This window comes from Gossypium raimondii, chromosome 5 (genome assembly GCF_025698545.1).
Source record: "Gossypium raimondii isolate GPD5lz chromosome 5, ASM2569854v1, whole genome shotgun sequence".
Classification (NCBI taxonomy): domain Eukaryota; kingdom Viridiplantae; phylum Streptophyta; class Magnoliopsida; order Malvales; family Malvaceae; genus Gossypium; species Gossypium raimondii.
The window spans coordinates 6,385,556-6,405,842 of NC_068569.1; the positions used below are offsets into that span (position 1 = coordinate 6,385,556).

General features: G+C 34.6%; 1 protein-coding gene across 1 annotated transcript; it reads right to left on the bottom strand.

The window, feature by feature from the left end:
* Positions 1 to 687: 687 nt before the first annotated feature.
* LOC105769294 (DNA polymerase epsilon catalytic subunit A) lies at positions 688 to 20,273 on the bottom strand. The gene is made up of 49 exons (XM_012589827.2): positions 20,030 to 20,273; positions 19,863 to 19,928; positions 19,702 to 19,761; positions 19,499 to 19,594; positions 18,799 to 18,959; positions 18,536 to 18,624; positions 18,218 to 18,435; positions 17,819 to 17,905; positions 17,593 to 17,727; positions 17,391 to 17,513; positions 16,602 to 16,685; positions 16,108 to 16,272; positions 15,828 to 16,004; positions 14,752 to 14,865; positions 14,301 to 14,405; positions 13,835 to 13,953; positions 13,602 to 13,743; positions 13,430 to 13,524; positions 13,072 to 13,177; positions 12,893 to 12,972; positions 12,521 to 12,697; positions 12,241 to 12,328; positions 12,026 to 12,106; positions 11,801 to 11,944; positions 11,237 to 11,332; positions 10,899 to 11,099; positions 10,191 to 10,245; positions 9,968 to 10,110; positions 9,435 to 9,889; positions 8,764 to 8,911; positions 8,493 to 8,690; positions 8,308 to 8,382; positions 6,936 to 7,126; positions 6,071 to 6,254; positions 5,913 to 5,977; positions 5,023 to 5,155; positions 4,804 to 4,905; positions 4,629 to 4,712; positions 4,404 to 4,478; positions 4,122 to 4,181; positions 3,723 to 3,973; positions 3,599 to 3,647; positions 3,127 to 3,287; positions 2,960 to 3,026; positions 2,368 to 2,478; positions 2,066 to 2,236; positions 1,772 to 1,969; positions 1,554 to 1,660; positions 688 to 1,220 (listed from the first exon to the last, which is right to left on the bottom strand). Exons 1-49 carry the CDS (start codon positions 20,189 to 20,191, stop codon positions 860 to 862), a joined length of 6,615 nt encoding a protein of 2,204 aa, XP_012445281.1. The 5' UTR covers positions 20,192 to 20,273; the 3' UTR covers positions 688 to 859.
* Positions 20,274 to 20,287: the final 14 nt, after the last annotated feature.

The window sequence follows — 20,287 nt, forward strand, 5'->3', positions numbered from 1 at the left end:
CAGAATGAAAACTTCATTCTCGTTTCTTCGAAAATTTTTATGAAAGCCTTTCATTTGTTTTTTTTCGATGGAAGTTTTATATTCCCAGAATGTATCCTGATTTTTGGTCTAATTCTTCTGATGATGATCGATTCAACCTCTGATAAAAAAGATATACCTTGGTTATATTTCATCTCTTCAACAAGTTTAGTAATGAGCATAACAGCCCTATTGTTCCGATGGAGAGAAGAACCTATGATTAATTTTTCAGGAAATTTCCAAACGAACAATTTCAACAATCAGTAAATAATTAGGGTTTCCAGGTTCCCATTCAGATATAATCAAGCAGATATTCAAATATTAACAGAGTAAAGATCATCAACTTTTTACTGCAGTGTTTAGCTGCTAGCGTACATCCCCGTCATTTTATGCATGAAACCTCAATGTATAATTTATCCTAATTCGATAAATTGAGAACAAATATGTTATTACTTGGTAAGCATATCACACATACTACACAGTAAAACACATTACATGAACTGTACTTTACTAATTCGTTTATATTAGAGTACAAATAAATTATACATATTTTTCATTATTCTTTACGCAAATCATTTGTTTAATCCATCAAAATGTATTTCATATTTTAGTATATTGATCGACAATGATACAAATATCAAAACGAAACTTTGAACTTAATGATGTAATAAAAAGCATGGTCACTCTGGAACCGTTAGCAAAATTTCATTAATAGAGAAAATTGAACCTTATGACATACGCATGATACATTTCATGTACAATACATTTTTAATAAACAAATCTAATAATAATATATGTACATTTTCAAAGATTTATGTTAAAAAGAACTCAGGGTTGAGTGCTAGTTGATTTGTAAGATCCATGAAGTACACTCCTGGAGGAGTTGAAACTTTTTACGAATGGCTATGTTCAAGAATATCTGCATTTTGCGGCGAAACTCAGATACATCTTCCTTGCATTTAAAAGAGCCTGCACACCCGCATTGTTCCGCTAAATGTGCTGCTTTCACCTGTCTGCACCTACAGCACACTAGATCCTGTAGATGATACAGTCTTTCTCTTTGTCGTACAATTTGCAAAAGTGCATTCTCCATCACCTCCCGATCATAAGGCTGCCCACACTGGGGGACAGCACAGCACCACTCGTCAACCAGTAAAGCCGAGTCCCGGCATAAATCCAGGTCTCTACAGTCGTTGCAGTAGCTGCCAAAAGATTATGCAAAATCAGCAACAAGTTTCGAAGACAGTAAAATTGATTTTTGCATATTGATAAGATGTTGGATATCTAAGTCAATATCAGAAGCTTCTCAAGCATGTTCAACACGTAGCCTTAATAAAAATTTCATGGTAAAGACTAAGTGCACATTCTCATTAGGAAGGCCAGATGCTATCTAAGAAATACAAATTTAACACCTTTCTATCCAAAACATTAACTCAAGCAACTGCCAGTTAACATTAACCGGTAAAAGCAATTAATTAGTCTTTATCTAGATGAGTTTAACCGAATACAAAGACATTTAGCGCCAATTTCAATACCTGCAAATCACATTGGGTAAGATGAAAGAAGGACATGGATCATGAAACTCAGCTTCTGGAGCAAACTCCTTGACATGTACATATTTCAGTAGATTCTTCCTTAATACCTGTATAAAGGACCCATGAACAAAACAATTTCTTATTGTATGACATTATTGATCGAGTTGATTAACACAAATAAAAATTGCAGAAGCCTGCTAACTAGCAAGTGCTATTACCAGAACATCGTGCTGAATACTATGGTCAAGGGCCAGAACAGTACAGACATGCTTAATAAACTCCAGCGCAGCATCTCCTTTGTGAGGAACATTATGCACACTCTGTTGACCAACTTTTCCAGATCCGTTCAACCCTTTCATATGAAGCACAATATCACGAACAATCCCTAGAAGTTTTTCTGTGAAGTAGGAGCTAATCTGTAAAGCATGCACCCAAGTTAATCTGATTGAGAATCCACAGGCAACAAGTCAAGGTATTAAATAACCTTTAACCACTATATTCCCAATTCCTACCTGCTCTTTGAGATATTGTACGATATGGGCTTCAAAATTCTCAGCAGCGGTAATAGTGATTGATGGAGTGCATAAGCTGCCATCCAGAGAGGATGTTCTATTTGCAGCTTGCTCCTGTGCATATTTCCAGGGAGTATGCAGAAACTCGGAGACAATTAAAACAAAATGATCCTGCCAAAAGTCCAGAAGATAATCAAGTGAAGTACAAAATGCAACTGAGGTTCGTATGATGTTGTTTTACACTGGGAGAAGTAAACTCAATATCTAAGATAGAGGGGAAATGGGTACAGAAGCCAGCATACCTGAATCTTCTCAGGTAAATACTGAGCAATGTTCCAGTTAGAAACAATATCCACTTCTGACTTTTCTTGTGAATTTTCATGAGATTCCGCCAAGATTCCCCCATGGTTATACTATCAAAGGTAAAGCAACATTATCATAGGTTTACATGAACGAGCAGACAGATAAACATAAATTATCTCAAATTCTCAGCTATTAGTGCAATATGATTGAAAACCAGTTGAACCGTTTGATTGATAAATTTTTATTCTAGAACTATGGATCGTGATGGGAAAGTAATGTGACACGACTGAAGGCACCATAAATACAGCGATCATGAGCAATGCTAGTTACAGGACACCCATGCCATGGCAGACAACTCCATCACCCAATAGACTTTCACTTTGGAATCAGATTGGTAATTCTCCAATACGTGAAACTCAATGGAGGTTTCACACTAATCGGGTTTTGAGACTATCAAGATATTGAAATTTCATTAAGGCTATATTCGCAAGATATAATTTCTGAAGTTGTAGCTCTAATTATATATTATTACAGCGTACAGCAATCCCTTTTGCAGTAATGAAATAACTAAACCATAAGAAGAAATCATACCTGATCCATAAATAACAAGGAATGCCAGAAGTGAATCGGCTCAAGTTCAATCCATTCAAATAGCTCTCTACCAATCCACAGTAAAAATTTAAAATATATAAATATACATACCAAAAATTTAAAAAAAAAATGAAAGATCTAGCTGAAGTTTTTAGGCAAACACCAACCTACTCTGCAGAGCTTTCAGCAAGCTATGACAATAAGCTTTAGCTGCTGATATATCATATTTTCCTGTGTCAATGATAACCTTGGAGAAGTCTGCAAATATAATTGTGGCACCCAATTTGCGGAATTCGGCCAACAGCAAAGCAAACACCTTTTGCATGACCTGCAGATATTAGAAACGAATCAGACATATAAGACCTAAATCACAAACCAGAAGAATTATTAAAAAAATCAGATTTTTTAATTGTAACAAGCTCAATGCAACTTATCTTAAGGCTAACACAGAAAAAAAGAAACTTATTCATCAGAAAATTGCCTCAAGTTAGTATTGCTTTTGGAAGAAATTTATAAAGCACTTAATCAAGCACAGCAAAATCAAGATCATCAGATGAGAGTGACATTTGAGTCCAATTTTCAACCAGTAAATATTCTACTGATGAACAAAAAGATTCTCAGTATCCAAATGGTACATACCTTGTGTAGTATGCGGTGAAGAGCTGGATCATGAAGCTTTGACTGAGGACTGTAATATAGAATGAGAAATATATAATCATCCAAAACAAAGGTGAAAGGAAAATGAAAGAAGATAAGAAACTACCTGCAAAGCCACCGATAAAGATGTTGCAGTATTGCATCAGCAAACACATTTCCAGAGGAAACTGCATCAGCAAGGCACCTCTGTATCAGTTGTTTCATGACTCGAAATGCAGCAGCAGATGCATTAGCTTCATCAAAACCACACTGTTCATTTCCAGAATGCACATCTTGGTCAAATCCTAATAAAGCTCCTCCTTCCATTTCATTGATTTGGTTACTTTTAAGAAGAGCATCTACAGCCAGGTTATGAATCTGAACACAGACAATAAACTAGCTTATTCACAATCACCTTGGTTAACAACCAGATTATACCACCCTACTAATATAGATAAAAACACACAGTGCAACATATAAGAAAAAAGAAAAGCAGAAGGAAGCAAACAATATAGATATTCTAGACCTTTAGCTCCACGGAAACTTTTCTGTATGCTCCAGGGTATGTGATAACAGGTTGACAGACCTAAATGAAAGTAGACAAAAAGTAAGTTCACTGAATGAAATTGGCATTCCAGACAATTTAAACGCACTGACATTAACATAATAAATAAGAGGGAGCAACTGTCTGGTTACAAGAGGAATTAAATTTATTCCCAGAACTGTCAAAATAAACTGCCATATTCATTACAGCACCCAAAAGGAAAAGATTATTAACCTGCTACGCTTAAACATTAGTCAAACTAACCTCATCAGCAAAACATGTATCTTCTTCACCAATGCCTCCTAGGTCAGGAACACCATCATCAGATATCCAGAGTACCTAAAAATCAATATTTGATTTTGTTTCAATGAGAAAACTGCTATGAAAAATGCAAATTACAAATTACAAATGGAAAAGGCTTTGGTTTGCCTAAGGCATTAACCAGTAATCTTGAAACATTTAAACTATCAAGAGCACCCATAGGAAAACCTGTTGCTGATCACGCAAGGCTCTAGAATAGAAGACATCTGCGGTATATAACAGCCAATCAGATTGAAAATTGCCCAAGGGTACCTGTCCAAGCAAAATTTAAAAGTTAGCATCCATAGTAACAAGCAAGGATATTTAGGAATAGATAAGGTAGACATGGAGGTAAAAGTATTACATGCGCATATCTTGAGAGAGAGATCCTCTCACTCAACCACTGAGATGATGCAGAACACCGCTGCATTCCAATTTTTGCTGCTGTTTGTTGCCATACAAGAAGCTTTATCGAACAAGAAAATTAAGCAAAAAAATGAGTTTAGACAAACAATGTCACTCCATTAGTAACTGCAAATAAAAATATGTGAATCAAGTATCTATTAAACCACAGCTCAGCTACCTGATAATCATTATCACGAGCATTGGAAGGTATGCTCACACAAGGGAAATCTTCTAGAGCTTGTATACCTGACTTCATCATTTGAGTATTTGGGCATTCAATGACAGCAAGAATAGGTCCTTGATGTTCATGCCTGTCATGCAACATAGGTAAATTGATGCAGGCTTGTGTAAACAAAAGAAATAAGTAAAACCAGACAATGATTGTGCACAAGATGATAACCTCTTAGCTAAACAAGATGAACCTCATTCTATTCACAGGTACTGATCTTTGATACTGAATTTTGTTTCTTTTCTCAGCCCATGACCTAAACAAGCCGCACTTTCACCCTAGTACGTGTTCCTCAGGCTGGGGACATCCCCCAAGAGCAGGGGATTTCGTGACATTTCTAATTGGTTGTCTTGCATTTCAAATAAGTTTTTAATAGTTGCCATGGGAAAGGCTCAACTTAATTAACTCACCATCCTTTTCTCCTTTTAACAAATATCCTAAAAGTTAACCAGGTAAGATCTATGGGATTATAGAAAATTAGATTTGTAGTTGAATTTTCTTTTAATTTTCAGTTGTGTTTTTCAAACAAAAGAGATTCTAGATTCCCCAACTCCCTAACAAAATCTCAAATTTACCAGATTTAATAATAAATGCTCAAATTCTAAAATATACTTAATAACTTGATGTAACAAAAGGAAGTAAGAGTTCATATCATGATTCAGGAACCCTAATTCCTGGTATCCCCAGAAATACTTCAGATGTTGCTATTACGATAAAGACAGTTATACACACATATGCATGTATATAAAACCTATAGGGAAAAAATACTTTAATATACAAAAATTGTAATAATTGTTACAAAAATCTTGGATAAAAACATAATTAGTATGAAGTAAAACCTGTGTTCACTTATAGCTCTTTGTAAATTTTTTTCAGCATCCTTGACATGTTCAACATAGTTCACCTGAGATAAGTAAATACAAGAATAACATAAAGATAACAGACAATATAGACAAGAATAAATCAGGAAAGCTACAATAAAGAAATATAAACTTGCCTTGAAAGAAATACCATTACGAGCTGGTGGTTCAATAGACAATGCCAGGCAAGCTTCACGAAAATATTTCTCAAGGATAAATGGAGATATACTTTCACTTTCATGGTGAGGATTAACTACCACCACAAACACTGTTCCTGATGAAGAAAAATAAGCAGCATATATGGCACGGCCTTCACAAATACTGAAGCAAAAAGCAAATCAAAATCAGCAATGTAGCACTTGCAATTCTTCTTTTCCATGAAAAGACAACATCAAGAATGAAAAGGAAGCTCGAGACCATTTGATATTGGATTTTTCCTAATTAAAGGTTCAACTATAGACTGTCCAAAATCATAGAATAAAAGAATTTTAAATTGAAAAGTTGGTTGAATTGGCAAACTATCACTCAGAGATGCCTGCCTGCAAAAGTCAGAATATCCACCACATAATGCATAGACAAAGGGGCAGGTATATTCATGTGCATGAAGAAACAATTGGTTTAGTGCCACTTTGAGAGCATCATTATTGCAAGTTTTCTCTGTTTAAACCAGCAGGTAGCTTTTAATACAAGGGATAAAATGTTCTGCAAATCGAAATAATAAGGGAAATAGTGATCTGACAAGGTATTGTTTGGCATCAAGATTTATGATATAATGTATATGATCTAGAAAATTTTTTACATCTTCTGCTTATACATTATTATTTTGCCTCCAGATGCTTAAACTTTAAAAAATAGTGAATTTTATGCTTTTGGAATAAGTAGAATTAACAAGGCATGTCACGGTCAAAGTAAAAGTACTAAACCATTAGTACAAATTACTAAAGCAACATTTCAACTTCTTACAGTAAAGCCTCATTCCAAGAAACAAGGAACTGTAATTACCTATGATACAAGTAAAAGAAAGGGATTGCCTGCTCCAGATAAGCACATTCAGTTGTAGTCTTCATATGCAGTTCACTCAGTCTCCAACCATCCTGGGCATTTCGTTTCTTGGCTGTCTTATCTACTTTACAAACACAACCAAGCTGGAGAATAGCATTAAACTCCAGCGGAATCTTTCTTTCATAAATTCCCTGATCAAAAGACGCATTCTTATCAATTAGAGATTAAGATAATTAATCCATTTAACTAGGCATCCACAAACAAACATACTTAAGATTATAAGAGTACAAATAAAATTCAAGCAACAACTAACTTATTGTTGGTTCAGCCTTATGACATAAGGATAACAGGTTTCAAGGGCAAAAATATTATGATTTACTTTCAATTCTTCTCTTAGATGAAGTTTCAAAGAAGAAAGGTTCATGTACTTTTTTATTTATTGGTTCCATGCAACTGGAAGAACTGACAAACCAACTCATAACCTACATCACTTTTCCATCAGGACTTGGAAATTAATTCATAAACAACTTCGTTCACTATGAATCAGAAAAGAACTGGAAGGGAACTATGAAAACTGTTTTAAGAACATCTTTGCCTAACAAAAGGTTTCTTTATAAGTTTTTGTTAAGATAGAAAATCATTATCATACCTTAAGGTCCTTCTGACAAAATCACAATGCTAGACACGCATATAAAATCTTATAATATAATATATCACTATCCATTGCTAACTAGATTCTCAATAGTAACATACTCATTGATGTTCAGTTAAATTACTCTTCAAGTTTACCATAGCCTAGTTGCGCATAAAAGCATAATGTGTATGAAAATCAACAAGGTCTTTGCAAGGGAAGGAGCAGTATTATCCAAGGAACATAGTCATAACCTATAAAAGTCACAAAATACATTGGAAGTATTCTACCTATGGACTAAAATAGATTGCATGTTTCATTGGTAGAAACCATTTGGATTTGGCCAATTTTTTCCAGGTGTTGTTAATTCTTGTCTATTTTCTGGGAAGGTGGTGTGAGAATAGTGATGCTTAAACAAGACAACAGGCACCTTAAGCTTCCTTTATAAGCAAGAACATGAAACAATATTAGCTACAACAGATAATATACATTTCAACAAGTTATTGATTGGTTAAAAGGAAACAAATTAAGATAACACAATGAAAAATGGACTTTTATCACTAAATAAGAAGTTCAAGTACAGCATGAAGTCAAATTCCGCTAACCAAATGAAAACTACCAACTTATTAACAACATAATAAGCTTTATCTAGAAAAAAGTCAAACCATTGATATATCTATATGTGTGCATTGTGTCTCAAAACGATTGATATACAAGGACATAAGGACATAGTATGCTCACCTCAATTTCTGGATCAGCAAGAAGAGCAGCAAGCTTCTTGCTCTCCCTCCTAAACTGGTCTTCATCAATTATAACCTATTAAATCCAAATAAAAGAGCAGAAAAAGAAAATCTCAAAACTTTCATGGATGTAAAATAAATAGAGGCAGGATCTAGCACTAAATATGGAAATGCCAAAATACTTGCCTCAAATAGGTTATAGCTCTGCCTTCCATGAGGCAGAATCTTGTTTACCCGTCTTCCAGGAAAATTTTCTGATATAGTTGCTTTAGAGTTCAAATAGAACACTCTTGGAACAGTTATAGGAACCTTAAGCATAATTCCTTCAACAACAACCCAAGCCAAAAATTGACCATTCTGTGAACCTGGAACTAGCTGCATAATCTGAAACATAAAAGAAGATAAAGTGATCAAGTGCATTCCACCCACATTTCGCCATGAAAGAAAACTAAACTACCTGCCAATAGGAATTTGTTAGAGATACTTCATGTCTTCTAAAATATGAACCAACACCAGTTCTTCCAGAGGCATCTTTATGGTTTTCCATGGCACCCAGCATTTCAGAATTGTGACTGACGTGATTTGATGTCCTTAGATTACTCAACCTACCGAAGAAAATGACATTTTAAAAAATATATGACATTAAAACATTTTTTGATACATAAACTAGAATCACCACAAGCCCGAACAAAAGACAACTAAAACTAGGGTGTGTGCTTGAGAGTTATTCAACAAGATTGCATTAAAAAAGTTTGGTCTGTAACATCCAACTGACAACTAGAATTATGAATTTGCTTAAATTAAACACGTCAAAAAACAATGATGTACCTTTCCATATACATTATCAGAGAAAAATGTGTTACTAAATGAAAGTTTTGGTTAAACCATAGAATTCAGCCCTTATAGATAGAAGAAGCAACAAGCATGCATCTCCATTGCACCGACTTTGCATTAGAAAAGTTTTAGTATCTGAAAAAAAGTCTCTTTTAATGGAAGTGCATAATAAGAAAAGATGTGTGATGTAACCATTATATGCATGAACAATTTCCTCCAATAAATACCAATTGCACACAGCAGCTCTATGGAATTATTAAAATAGACTATATCCATAAGCAACAACAAAACTACCTTTGCCTCTTCCTCCTTTCCAGATTGTCCTTCCATTTCCTCTTCTTCAGTTCAAGCCATCCTTGATAGTCAACATTTCTGTCAATATTTTCAGTGGATTGAACATTTGGCTGCAATATTGACGACAAATTTTGCTCACTTCCTCTATGATCAGTTTGGCGTTGCATAGTATTGCCTTGGATGGCTGCCTCGATTGGACCTTGATCCTTATTCATTTCATAACTACGAACAATTGGTACAGGTCCTTTCTTAGAACCCCTTTTGTTTTGGAAGTCTTCTAGATCTCCAACCACATCTGTGGTGAGAACAGCATCATTTGCCTTTTTCACTGTATCATTTCTAACTGATGAGCCAAAGATATCAACCAACTTTCTTTGACGGAATTTATCCTCCTTCTCACGAACCCTTTTATGAAGCCAATCAGGATGAGCGACCCTTGGGACAGGATTTGTAACCTAACAAATCCAACTAATTTTAGCAGGTGACAAAAGGAGAGATTATTATGATAAGTGATGTTAAACAAACAATGGAACCTTTTGCATTGCGGCAGGTATAGTGATAATTTTCTGAATTGCCGAGCTAAGCCGTTGCTTGTAATACAACCAATCAACAATAGAACGTATGCCAACATCTGAAGAAGTTTTGCACCACTTGCGTAGATAGAACTTCATTATTTCTGATTAGAAGCAGTTAGTTATTCCATTTATTCTACTAAAAAGAGAAAAACCAATTGAAGTTAAAAATAACAGAACTAACCAGGATCAGTTTCAAATATTGCAACAGGAATAGCACGTTCACTAACAGGTGTACCCTGCTCACATTATAATTATGAAATCTTCAAAACATAACATTCCAGAGAAAAAGAAAAAAATTGAAATGCCAAGGTCATGGTGTTGACTATTTCCAAGACAGTTAAAGACCTAAGAGTAAGAATGTCAGAAGAAAATGTCAGACCCCCTACATCTTAATAAACTAGTTGCATGCACGCGAATTCCTTAATGGAAGTCAGAACTGAATTAGTTGAGTATTTGGATCAATATGGCTTCTGAAAGATTGCAACAAGCTTTCTAGAATAGGAGAAAATGAAATGTATCTTAACAATTTTGCAGTAATGTTGGTTTATGGTTGGTTTTTCATGGAAAAGCAGCTACCGATAAGACTTTCAAATACAAGGTAAGAGCCTGCTTGGTTAGCATGAACGTTTGAAACTTTTGGCTGGTATGAAACAAGAATTCTCATGATATGGCAGCATCAAGAAAAAAAAAGGCATCCAAGTAACGACTCTCTTCTTATATTCCTGTGTTTCTTTCAACATTGTAAACCAGCTCTGATTGTTCCTCCACTTCCAAATTAAGCATGATCATATGGTTGAAGTTTTGACATTGGTACTTTTACAGAATTATATAGATTAAATACACAAGAAAAGATTCATCACATTATCAACTATTAAATAATAGAACTTACTCTTGGTTCACATGCCACTATATACTGGCAGTGCAGTCCTTTATCTTTAACCATAGCATCACCAAGAAAATCAGCAAGACGCCTTGCTGTGGTCACTGCACATGACTTTTGTTCACCATAATCTGCTAAAGACTTGCTCATTGTGCTAGATTCCGATATGTAATCCAATAACTCACTATCTGCAATATCCTTTCCTTGACTCTGTGAGATAACAAAAAGAAAATATTTTAAATAAAACAAGTTGCTTGGTCCACATTAAATTTATATATATAAATTACACAGGTAAAAAGCACAAAAATGATGATGGAAGACCGAATTTTAGGAGCTTAATTTCATACATCAAGAAGATCAAGCCAGCGGTTTGCAACAACAGCGACAGCTGAGTAGCATTCCTCTAAGGTGGATCCATTAAGGAACTTATCAAAAAGCTCTGCCTGCAAAAGAGAAAGTATTTCATGTCTAGAAAATGCCAAATGTGGAGGAGAGAAGTCCTAATCCTGAAATATGAAAATTGTGGTACATACAATAATAACATAATGCAAACAGTTGAAGAACGAAAACAATTTTTAACTTTGTTCCTTGTTGGGAATGTATTGAAGCTAAACAAACAATGGAAGACAACTTTTATCAAATTTTTAAGACCTAAAGCATTCAAATACAAAGAACTGAAAATTCTCTTTTATCATAAGCTGATTACAGAAATCACATAGAATTGTCTTTAACAATATGTGCACACACATATGCCACGCACTGCACCAAAAATTAATGTAATATTATGGAGCGCAAGAACTCAATATCCCAAAATTCATAACCCCAAAGGTCAAAGCATTAGCTTTGTTATATTGGCAAAAACCATCTCAAGATGCATACTGTAAACAGGGTATATCGAAGAGAGTGGGTACCTGGAAAACTTTGATGAGTTTCAGCTCACCTCTACGCTTTATCTCAAAACCTTTCAGTTCCGCAAGGGTTCCATCATCATTAAAAACAGCATATCTTTTCTTGATTAATATTCCTTCTTCCTTAGACGCAGGTATAATCATTGCCTAAATCCCATAACCAATTTGAGCCCTCAAAAAAGGAATGCGAAATTTAGCATTCAATAACAACTTAGTTTTCAGTATTACCTTGTATGGGCCATCTACTTCAAATTCAATTGAGCATTCACTATGAATTGTGTATATTTTATTGACAGGATTCACAAGTGTCTGTCAAAAAAACGTAGCTTAGAAAGTTGAACAAAAACAAGTCTTTCAAAATACCAAAACTTCCAAAAGAATTTATCAAATGCATTTGGAAGAAAACAATTCGAACATAGATTAGAACAAAGTTCCATGAAAACCTGGTACTGATCATTTGTATTATTTCTTGCCACATCAACATTAAGCATAACACATGGATAAGAGATAGTCAGCTTCTTCTTCAAGTCACTGACAGACATATTGTACAGATTATCAGAATCTTTAAATAAATCATGAAAAAAAAGCAACATATTCTCTCCAAATATGAAATCTAGAATCATATTTCATTTCAACTTTAAATACAATGAAAAAGTACTCAGAAATCAGTCACAAGTCCCAACTTCAGAGCACATATGCAAATAGGTCATGAATATAGCTTACTTAGTTTTAAAAGTAAAATTTTCTGGAAAAGACCCAGGAAGCGCACACCAGATACCATCTGTGTCTAATTCAAGTGGTTTCCCAATTTTTTCAACAAGTAAGCGAGCATTCTGAATGATTTTAGCACCAGTATATGTAACTACACCAGCCATTTCCATTGAGTACCATCTCGCACCTCTGCAGCAGACATATTTAGAACATTACTCTAAGCATGAAAGATATGTTCTATTTTTTTATACTAAAAAAGGAAGATATGTACAGAACAAGTAGACAACCAAGTTCAAATTGTGGGAATTTATAAGTAAATACAAGCTTTGAAGCCTACCCACACCCCACCCAAAATAAAGAAAAGAAAGTGAAGTCACAACTTACTTGCGCATGACATATCCATAGAATGAGTTCAGAATACACTTATGGGCAAGTTGTAAGGAATCATAAAGCACTACCATGTCCTGAAAAATATTGAGAAGAAAAGGAAAAACCATAAGAAGTTTATTTGATTATTGCGAGTCGACTATAATGGTAGACAAAATGAAGAACATTTAGCATACTTGTGCTTCTTGGATCTTCATAGGGTTTCCACCAGCCTTGGCTTCAGACAGCTTCCCTTTCCAAACTTTATTCAGTCCTTTGTATTCATACCTTCTATCTCGAAAGCTTGAATAAGGTTAAAGAAAATATGATTTAGTAAGAAACCAATTTACTCAAGGTCACTTTAATAACTCAACTTCTTGTCATTAGAAGAACATCTAAATAATAATCACCGATGCTCTTTTACAGCAATTATAATCCATCCATGATGAGAAGCACTATATATCAACATAGATTATGCTACTAACAAAATAGAAATGATTATTTAGTGGTAAAATTTAGCATATGAAATGTAAGACAGGAAATATAATAGCTTACCTGCGAACTGTGTCAACGTAAAAAGGGTTTTCACGCATACAGATCCCTGCTTCTCGAAGTTCAGTGACTGGCTTGTCCAATACCCGTCTGTAAACCTATAGAAGATACCAAATCCCATTATGTGAACTATTACTCAAGCAAACATGCTTACTAAAAACAACCCTTATCTTACCTTCTGACAGTATTTCTTCAATCGGTCTTTCAGCCTGGACTGCTGCTCCAGTTTAGGCAGGTCAAGAAAAGATTTTGACAACTGATTATCAGTACCATCAAAAAGTTCAGACTCGATTTGCTTCTTCAGGTGGTAATAATCACTGAAAACATTGAGAATGATGTTCATGTACAGATGTCAGTTAAATTTTGGTAATTGTACAAACAGAAAGCCGCAAAGTAAGAGAAGCAAACCTTTTCTTTGCCATGAATATCTCCCCACGCCAAACCCATTCAAGTTTCCGGAGGCAAGTCTTGTCCGGACGATTGAAATCACATGCAGTACAGACCTCATCTGTAACTATTGATGGTGGCTGGAATTCAAAAAGAAACACCTCATTGCTTGTTAGTTAACAAGAAACTTCTAAAGGATAAAGATCCTTAAATGAAATGAGAACACTGTCAGATCAGAAGCACCTAGTACTAAAAAAATGACTTGTGTAAGCACACAGTGTTTAGTTCAACCATTAAAGACTGTAGATCAGCATGTTTTTGCTATCTATATTCTAATGTCATGCCACCAAATAGCTCATAGGTATGCACTAGTCAATTATTTTCATGCTACCAAAATTGAAACTCAGTAACAAGTAATCCTTGAAATTAATCAAAATCATTGACATTGTCATCACAATGCACCAAAAGCAATTTATCAGTAGCAAACCTGAAGCCTGTTTGTCAAAATAATATTCGGGTACATTGCAGCAACATCTAAATGATAAATGAGAGGGCATTCTTCATGGATAGGTTCATCTCGTAACTTCACAAGCTGCATCAAAAGAAATAATAGATAAATAAAATTTTCTTACTCAAATGATATGATAAGTATAAATTGCAAGCCTTAAAATCGTCAGAAAAAAATTTAGAAAAGAAGCCAATGCACCTAATGAGAAGAGTGAATCCTTGGATAGAAGTATATAAAAAAATCAGTTTACCAAATTTGACAGCATGCATGATTATAAATAAAAAGATGACCTAGAAAATACATGTAAGTTAACTTCAAAGAAACAGCAAGGAAGAATAATTTTAAGCAAATAAGTTGGAAATTGCAGCACAAGTATCAAGGCAGCAATCAGACACATGGACATCAAGCTCAACCAACAAAATATCTTCACCTTTTCCATTATTTCATTCTTTACTTCGTCGTAGTTCAAGACTGACTCCAAGTCCATCTTTCCCTCAACTCTAATAGCATACTGTAGATCTCGGTCAAGATTACTGATCAGTTGCTGGATTCAAAGTAGCAAATGTTAGCCAATAAAGTTAATAAAGTTTACATCTCAGGTACCAAGAATCCATGCACTCGAGGATATGACAATTAAATGGTGCAGATTATGTTAGTGCATCCACACTAAGATTTTCCAAAAGATAACATAATGCACACCAACTCAAGCACATGGCATCAAAGATAGAAATAAGCACTTCTTTCAAACAGAAGATGGGCAACAATGTTTGTTTTCACCTATATGAGATATGTGTTACCCATTTTGAATTTCAAGTTTCAACACAAACTCATTTATTGAAAACTTCTGTCAAACACAAATATGAACATTAAGAAAAACAAACAGGTCTCGATGGTTTTCTCCCCAATCTTTATTTGGTTAGATGATGGTAAACCAATAATACTTTGAACAAAAAAAAAAGAACCATGATATATCAACATTATTTTCCACCAGATTTCATGATGTATCAAGGACACAACAATTTGGTTAAAAATATTAAAAGAAATGCATTTCTCTGTGTTCTTATAACTTCCAACAATTTCAAGTCTATGAGTTTCCATTATTATTTTACAGGTATAATGTAAAATCTAATTGCATAACCCTGATCTAAATAGACTGAAATAGCAAATATTCAACTACAGAACAACTCTGGCCAGCAAAAAGAAAAACCATAGCAGCCACTCAGTAGTTCATAACAATAATCTGTTGAATATATTAAAATGAGTGATACAATCTGCCAATACCTAAAGCGGTATTTGATTGTTGAAGCTAGCAAAATGAACACATATTAGATGCCATATAGACTTAATGTGTAGATGAATAAAGACGACTTCTGCCAAGCCATTGTACTATAGAGCCAGAAAAATCTTAGCATAAACCTGTCAAGCCTGTTCCTACACTATATACAACTAATTCAAAGGTACTATGGTCAACAATAGAAGAATAGAAGACCCTTGAAAACAACATACCTCATAGCCAGATGGGTCAAGTTTAAAGCTAGTTGGAAGATCAGATCTGAAAACACCACTTTCAAGGCATTCCACATGGCCACCTATATAGGTCTCACTCTCAAGAAGGTGATTCTTATAGAACTTCTCAGCATCCGATTGGTGTTTGTTAGGGCAGATAACATTTGCCTTGTAGGCCTGTGAAAATGCAATATCATATTAAAATTCTGAAAAACAAATAAAAACAATTTTGTTCAGTGAAGAAGCAACAAAGTTCAGTAAAAATGTTCACTAAAACTACCTGAACCATCAGAAGCATTTCGCAAAGTGTCCCACTTCCTTTGCGCAAAACCTCGTCAGGTGACATGGGAATAATAGTTGCCAGAGAGAAAATAAAGGGATGAACATAGGTCATATACAAGTAATAAGTTGCAACAGCATCAGAAACAGAATAGGAGGCCATCATCTGTCATAATATTGCCAGCAATCCAAACAGAAATTTAGTGAGAAAAGCTCTAGAAAGACATGCAGGGTAGGCAAAATTCTGTGCCTTAAAGATGTTTGCTAAAAGCTTGATGAATGACAGGACATATCATTAATATCAATATCATATATTACTAGACCCACATCATAGCAATTTGCAAGAACTAATCAAATTCATAGCAAGCAGATAAATGAATATCTGTAAGTACTCCTATTCTACTCTTCAACAATTCCTACATCACTTCTAAACCATCTTCACTTGTATAAACCAAAACAGGAAAGAAAACGGATTCATTTTTTAGCCAGTTATACCTGGGGCTTTTCCTTTGCAAATCGAACCATATCCTCTGGATTCACCTCTAGTGGATCATAACCCAGCTTTGCCTTCGTAACAGCCTAACATATTAACACAAGAAAGTTAACCATCTCAAGTGTCATGAAACATATAAGATCAGTTTAATTGCAAATAAAAAATCATTCTACCTAAATTAAACTTTAGAATGACTAATAAATTTATATTTCATTGCTCAAAGTACAAAAAATTCTGGAGCTTTAATGCTTTTGGCATTCCTTAGAACATAAATATTTAGTTGATTACTTCTACCCAACAAAACTAAACTCAATGCATTTTGTTTCAGAAAATCATGGTATTTCTTAACATGACTAAGAAATATTATTTTTCTCCTGCAAATCAATTACCCAACTGCCTTAAATGTTAAACATAACTCTAATTTCAGGACTGAATGTATGATGTGAAAGTTTAAGCACTAATAGTTATGCATACAATTAAATTCATTGTATCTAGAAAATAATGTAGTCAAAACCTGGACATGCTGTGATAACATTGTAGCATTACCCGTATCTCTCACCAAGGCATGGACATTAAGTAGATCATAATTATTGGTTGAATAAATAAAATAGCACTATCAGTACGAGGCAGCATGCTTCTATTTTAGCCATTTTATTCCTTGAGAAAACTAGTGAGGATGTCGTTATTAATACAGAGACATAGATATAAGTACCTTCAGTTCAACAAAAAGAATTATTGCAGAATACAAACTAAATATAACAAACAAAATAACTCAGTTTGCGTGTATGCACCTTCAGGCCGTGGCTCCCCTGAGGAAGATAACTATCACGTTTGACCCAAGCAAAACAATCCAAATGACAAGCAAATTTGGCTCGACATTCCCCCTGATTTTCATCACATCGAAACCCTATTTCCTGCAAAATCACCAAAAAAGGTGACAAATAAAGCACAATTCTTTAATGGAGTAAATGAACTGAAGTTGAGAATACATACATCACTCATTCTAAATCCATGATAAGCAGCTCTTTTTTCTATGAATGGCCAGTCAAAATAATCACCATTGTATGTAACAAAAATACCAGGCTTGACCTCTTGCATGTGGGTAAACCACTGCCGTAGAAGTTCTATCTGCAAGAAACATCAAAATAAATAGTTAAGGAAAACCAGTATCAGCATCATGAAGCCCCCATCAGAAGAATGTGTATGCAACTTCTGCTACCTCATTTTTCACATTTGTGACTTTGAAAAATCCTTGAAATTCTGGTTTAGGAGTATACTCTAAGCCCTCTATGTCTTGCCCTACACACTGCGGACAAGTGAAAAATCAGGTACTAAGTTGAAAGGAAAAGCTTGGTTAGAATACTATTTCTGGCAACACGTTTAGTGTGGTTCCAACTAATGGAAAATAGATAACAAACTGGAAACTGCAAAATTACGCAACGGCAGTAGATGACTAACAGAAACACATACAATTAACCATAAATTATTGATGAATACAAACAACCCAATAGTACATATTACAAACATGACTCAGGAAACCTTTGGGGCCAAATACAGATACAAATAAATCACGATCTTTGAATAAATGAATGAAGTAATAAAAATACATCATATATACCTCTCTGTTAATAATCAAGTAACCTTGTCCGTCAACCATGTATGATATCATCATTATTGAATCATACTCGGCATCTGGAAATTTCAAAGGAAGCTTTGTCGTCTCAATATCAAATGCACAGACACGCACTTCAGCACGTTGCAAAAGATCAGTTCTCTTCTCTAGCATGACTCCAGTACTAGAAACACTTACATCGTACCACTGGCCACATCTCACATCTGTGCTCCATCAAGTCCTCAGAGTTAGAAAAGTCAAGTGTAATACAACTACGGAAATAATAACAAGTTACAAGATCCGAAGAATAAAGGAAGAAATTACCATTGTCAATGGCAAAACGAACATGGTAAGGAACATCATATTCACGGAGATCAACTAGAAGATCTAAAAGATCTAGTGGCCTTTGTTCTCTGCAAGATAAGCCAGATTATGCTCAGAACACACATGGAATTACCATCTAATAAGTACTTGATGAATGGAATTCAAACTATGAACTGCCAAAAGAAAGATAGGTACTATTCCATTAATGAATAGACCTGCACTAAAAGCCAAGCTGAACTTGCCAAAGGACCATAGAACCTTACCTATTCCCCATTAATATCGACTCGTATGCTTCAGCAGCATCAAATTTTGTCCGGTTTCTTTCAACAACATGCACTAGATCTCTCTTCACATCCATCAATTGTTGAACAGTATCAAAAGATATTTTTAAATAACGTTTGTGTAGACCAGACAAATGGTTTTTCTGTCCATAAGCATATGAAGCAATCAGAACTGTTTGTTTGGAGAAACACAAATGTAATGAAAGCTATCCAAATCAACCATGAATAACCATGATGATTCACAAAATATTTAGCAATTCCAATAACCAGATAAGATACATTAAAATAAACAGCTAGAAAAAGTATATTGAGGTACCAATATGTCAATTATATGAATAAATGAATTCAAATTATGGGAAAGTATTAAACAATATAATAGCAATGTGCTTGCACCAGATAAAAGCCACAAATTACGACAGTACAACATAATTCAAAAAGGTGAAAATTTGAGGAGAGCAATCGAAAAGGGCAGGGCATCTAATTCTTCCATCATTAACTCTACCCACAACTAGAACAACAAATGAGATAACGAAATCAGATTAACCAACAAAGAAATCAAAATATAACAAAACCAAATGCTCTCTTTAGCAAATCCACTGCTCAGACAACATTATATTTTGATATTAAGGACTAGTTTTAATTATGAAGCCAATTTCAAAGTACAGGCGATAAAGTAGCTCACAAGATCAAGATCTTCCTTCTCCACAATTTCAATCCCTGCAATTTGAGTTTCATAACGTCGTCTCAAATAGGATTCCACATCCATTTCTGCTTTGTTCTGTCATAAGACAATCACTCATCATTATCATCAAAGAATTAGCATCAACTTAATAGTTCATGGAAAAACAAAATTAGAAAGAGAATAAACATATATAGAAAATGTACCTTTGCAGCTGCGTAAAAGTAAGGACGGAATTTGAACTTCGACTTAAAACAAGAACCATCCTACATTTCAATTTAAAATTTTAAAAAAAATGAATAATTTCCCAAAACAGAACCAATTTTCAAAATGAATTTCATCAACGAACGAGAACTTTAATTTTTACCTGAGAAACAAAGTAAAGATCGACGCAACTATATACTTTTCCTGCATCCGAATCCTCCCAAGATGACTGCAATTTAAAATAATGAGATCCTTTTTTGTATAAGTAATAGTGAGAAATGTTAATCTCATTTGATTCAATTGCTGAATACGATGAAGAGGTCGAACTACCGAAGCGAAAGTAAGTAACCATCCGAGACGTTTTTCGCCTTCAGTGAAGAGATCAAAGCCAAGCTTGGACTCGAGCTCCTCTTCTGCGCTGCGGATCAGCTTCTGCTTCTTCGATCTCCAAAGGTCTCGCCGGTCCAGCCGTCGGTTATCTCCGCCATTCATTTCGCGCGGTGGTGTTTTCAATTGCTCTAGTAACCTATTACTAGTTAGTGAATAAAAAGAGGATTTTTATTATTATTATTATTTCAAGACAGAAAA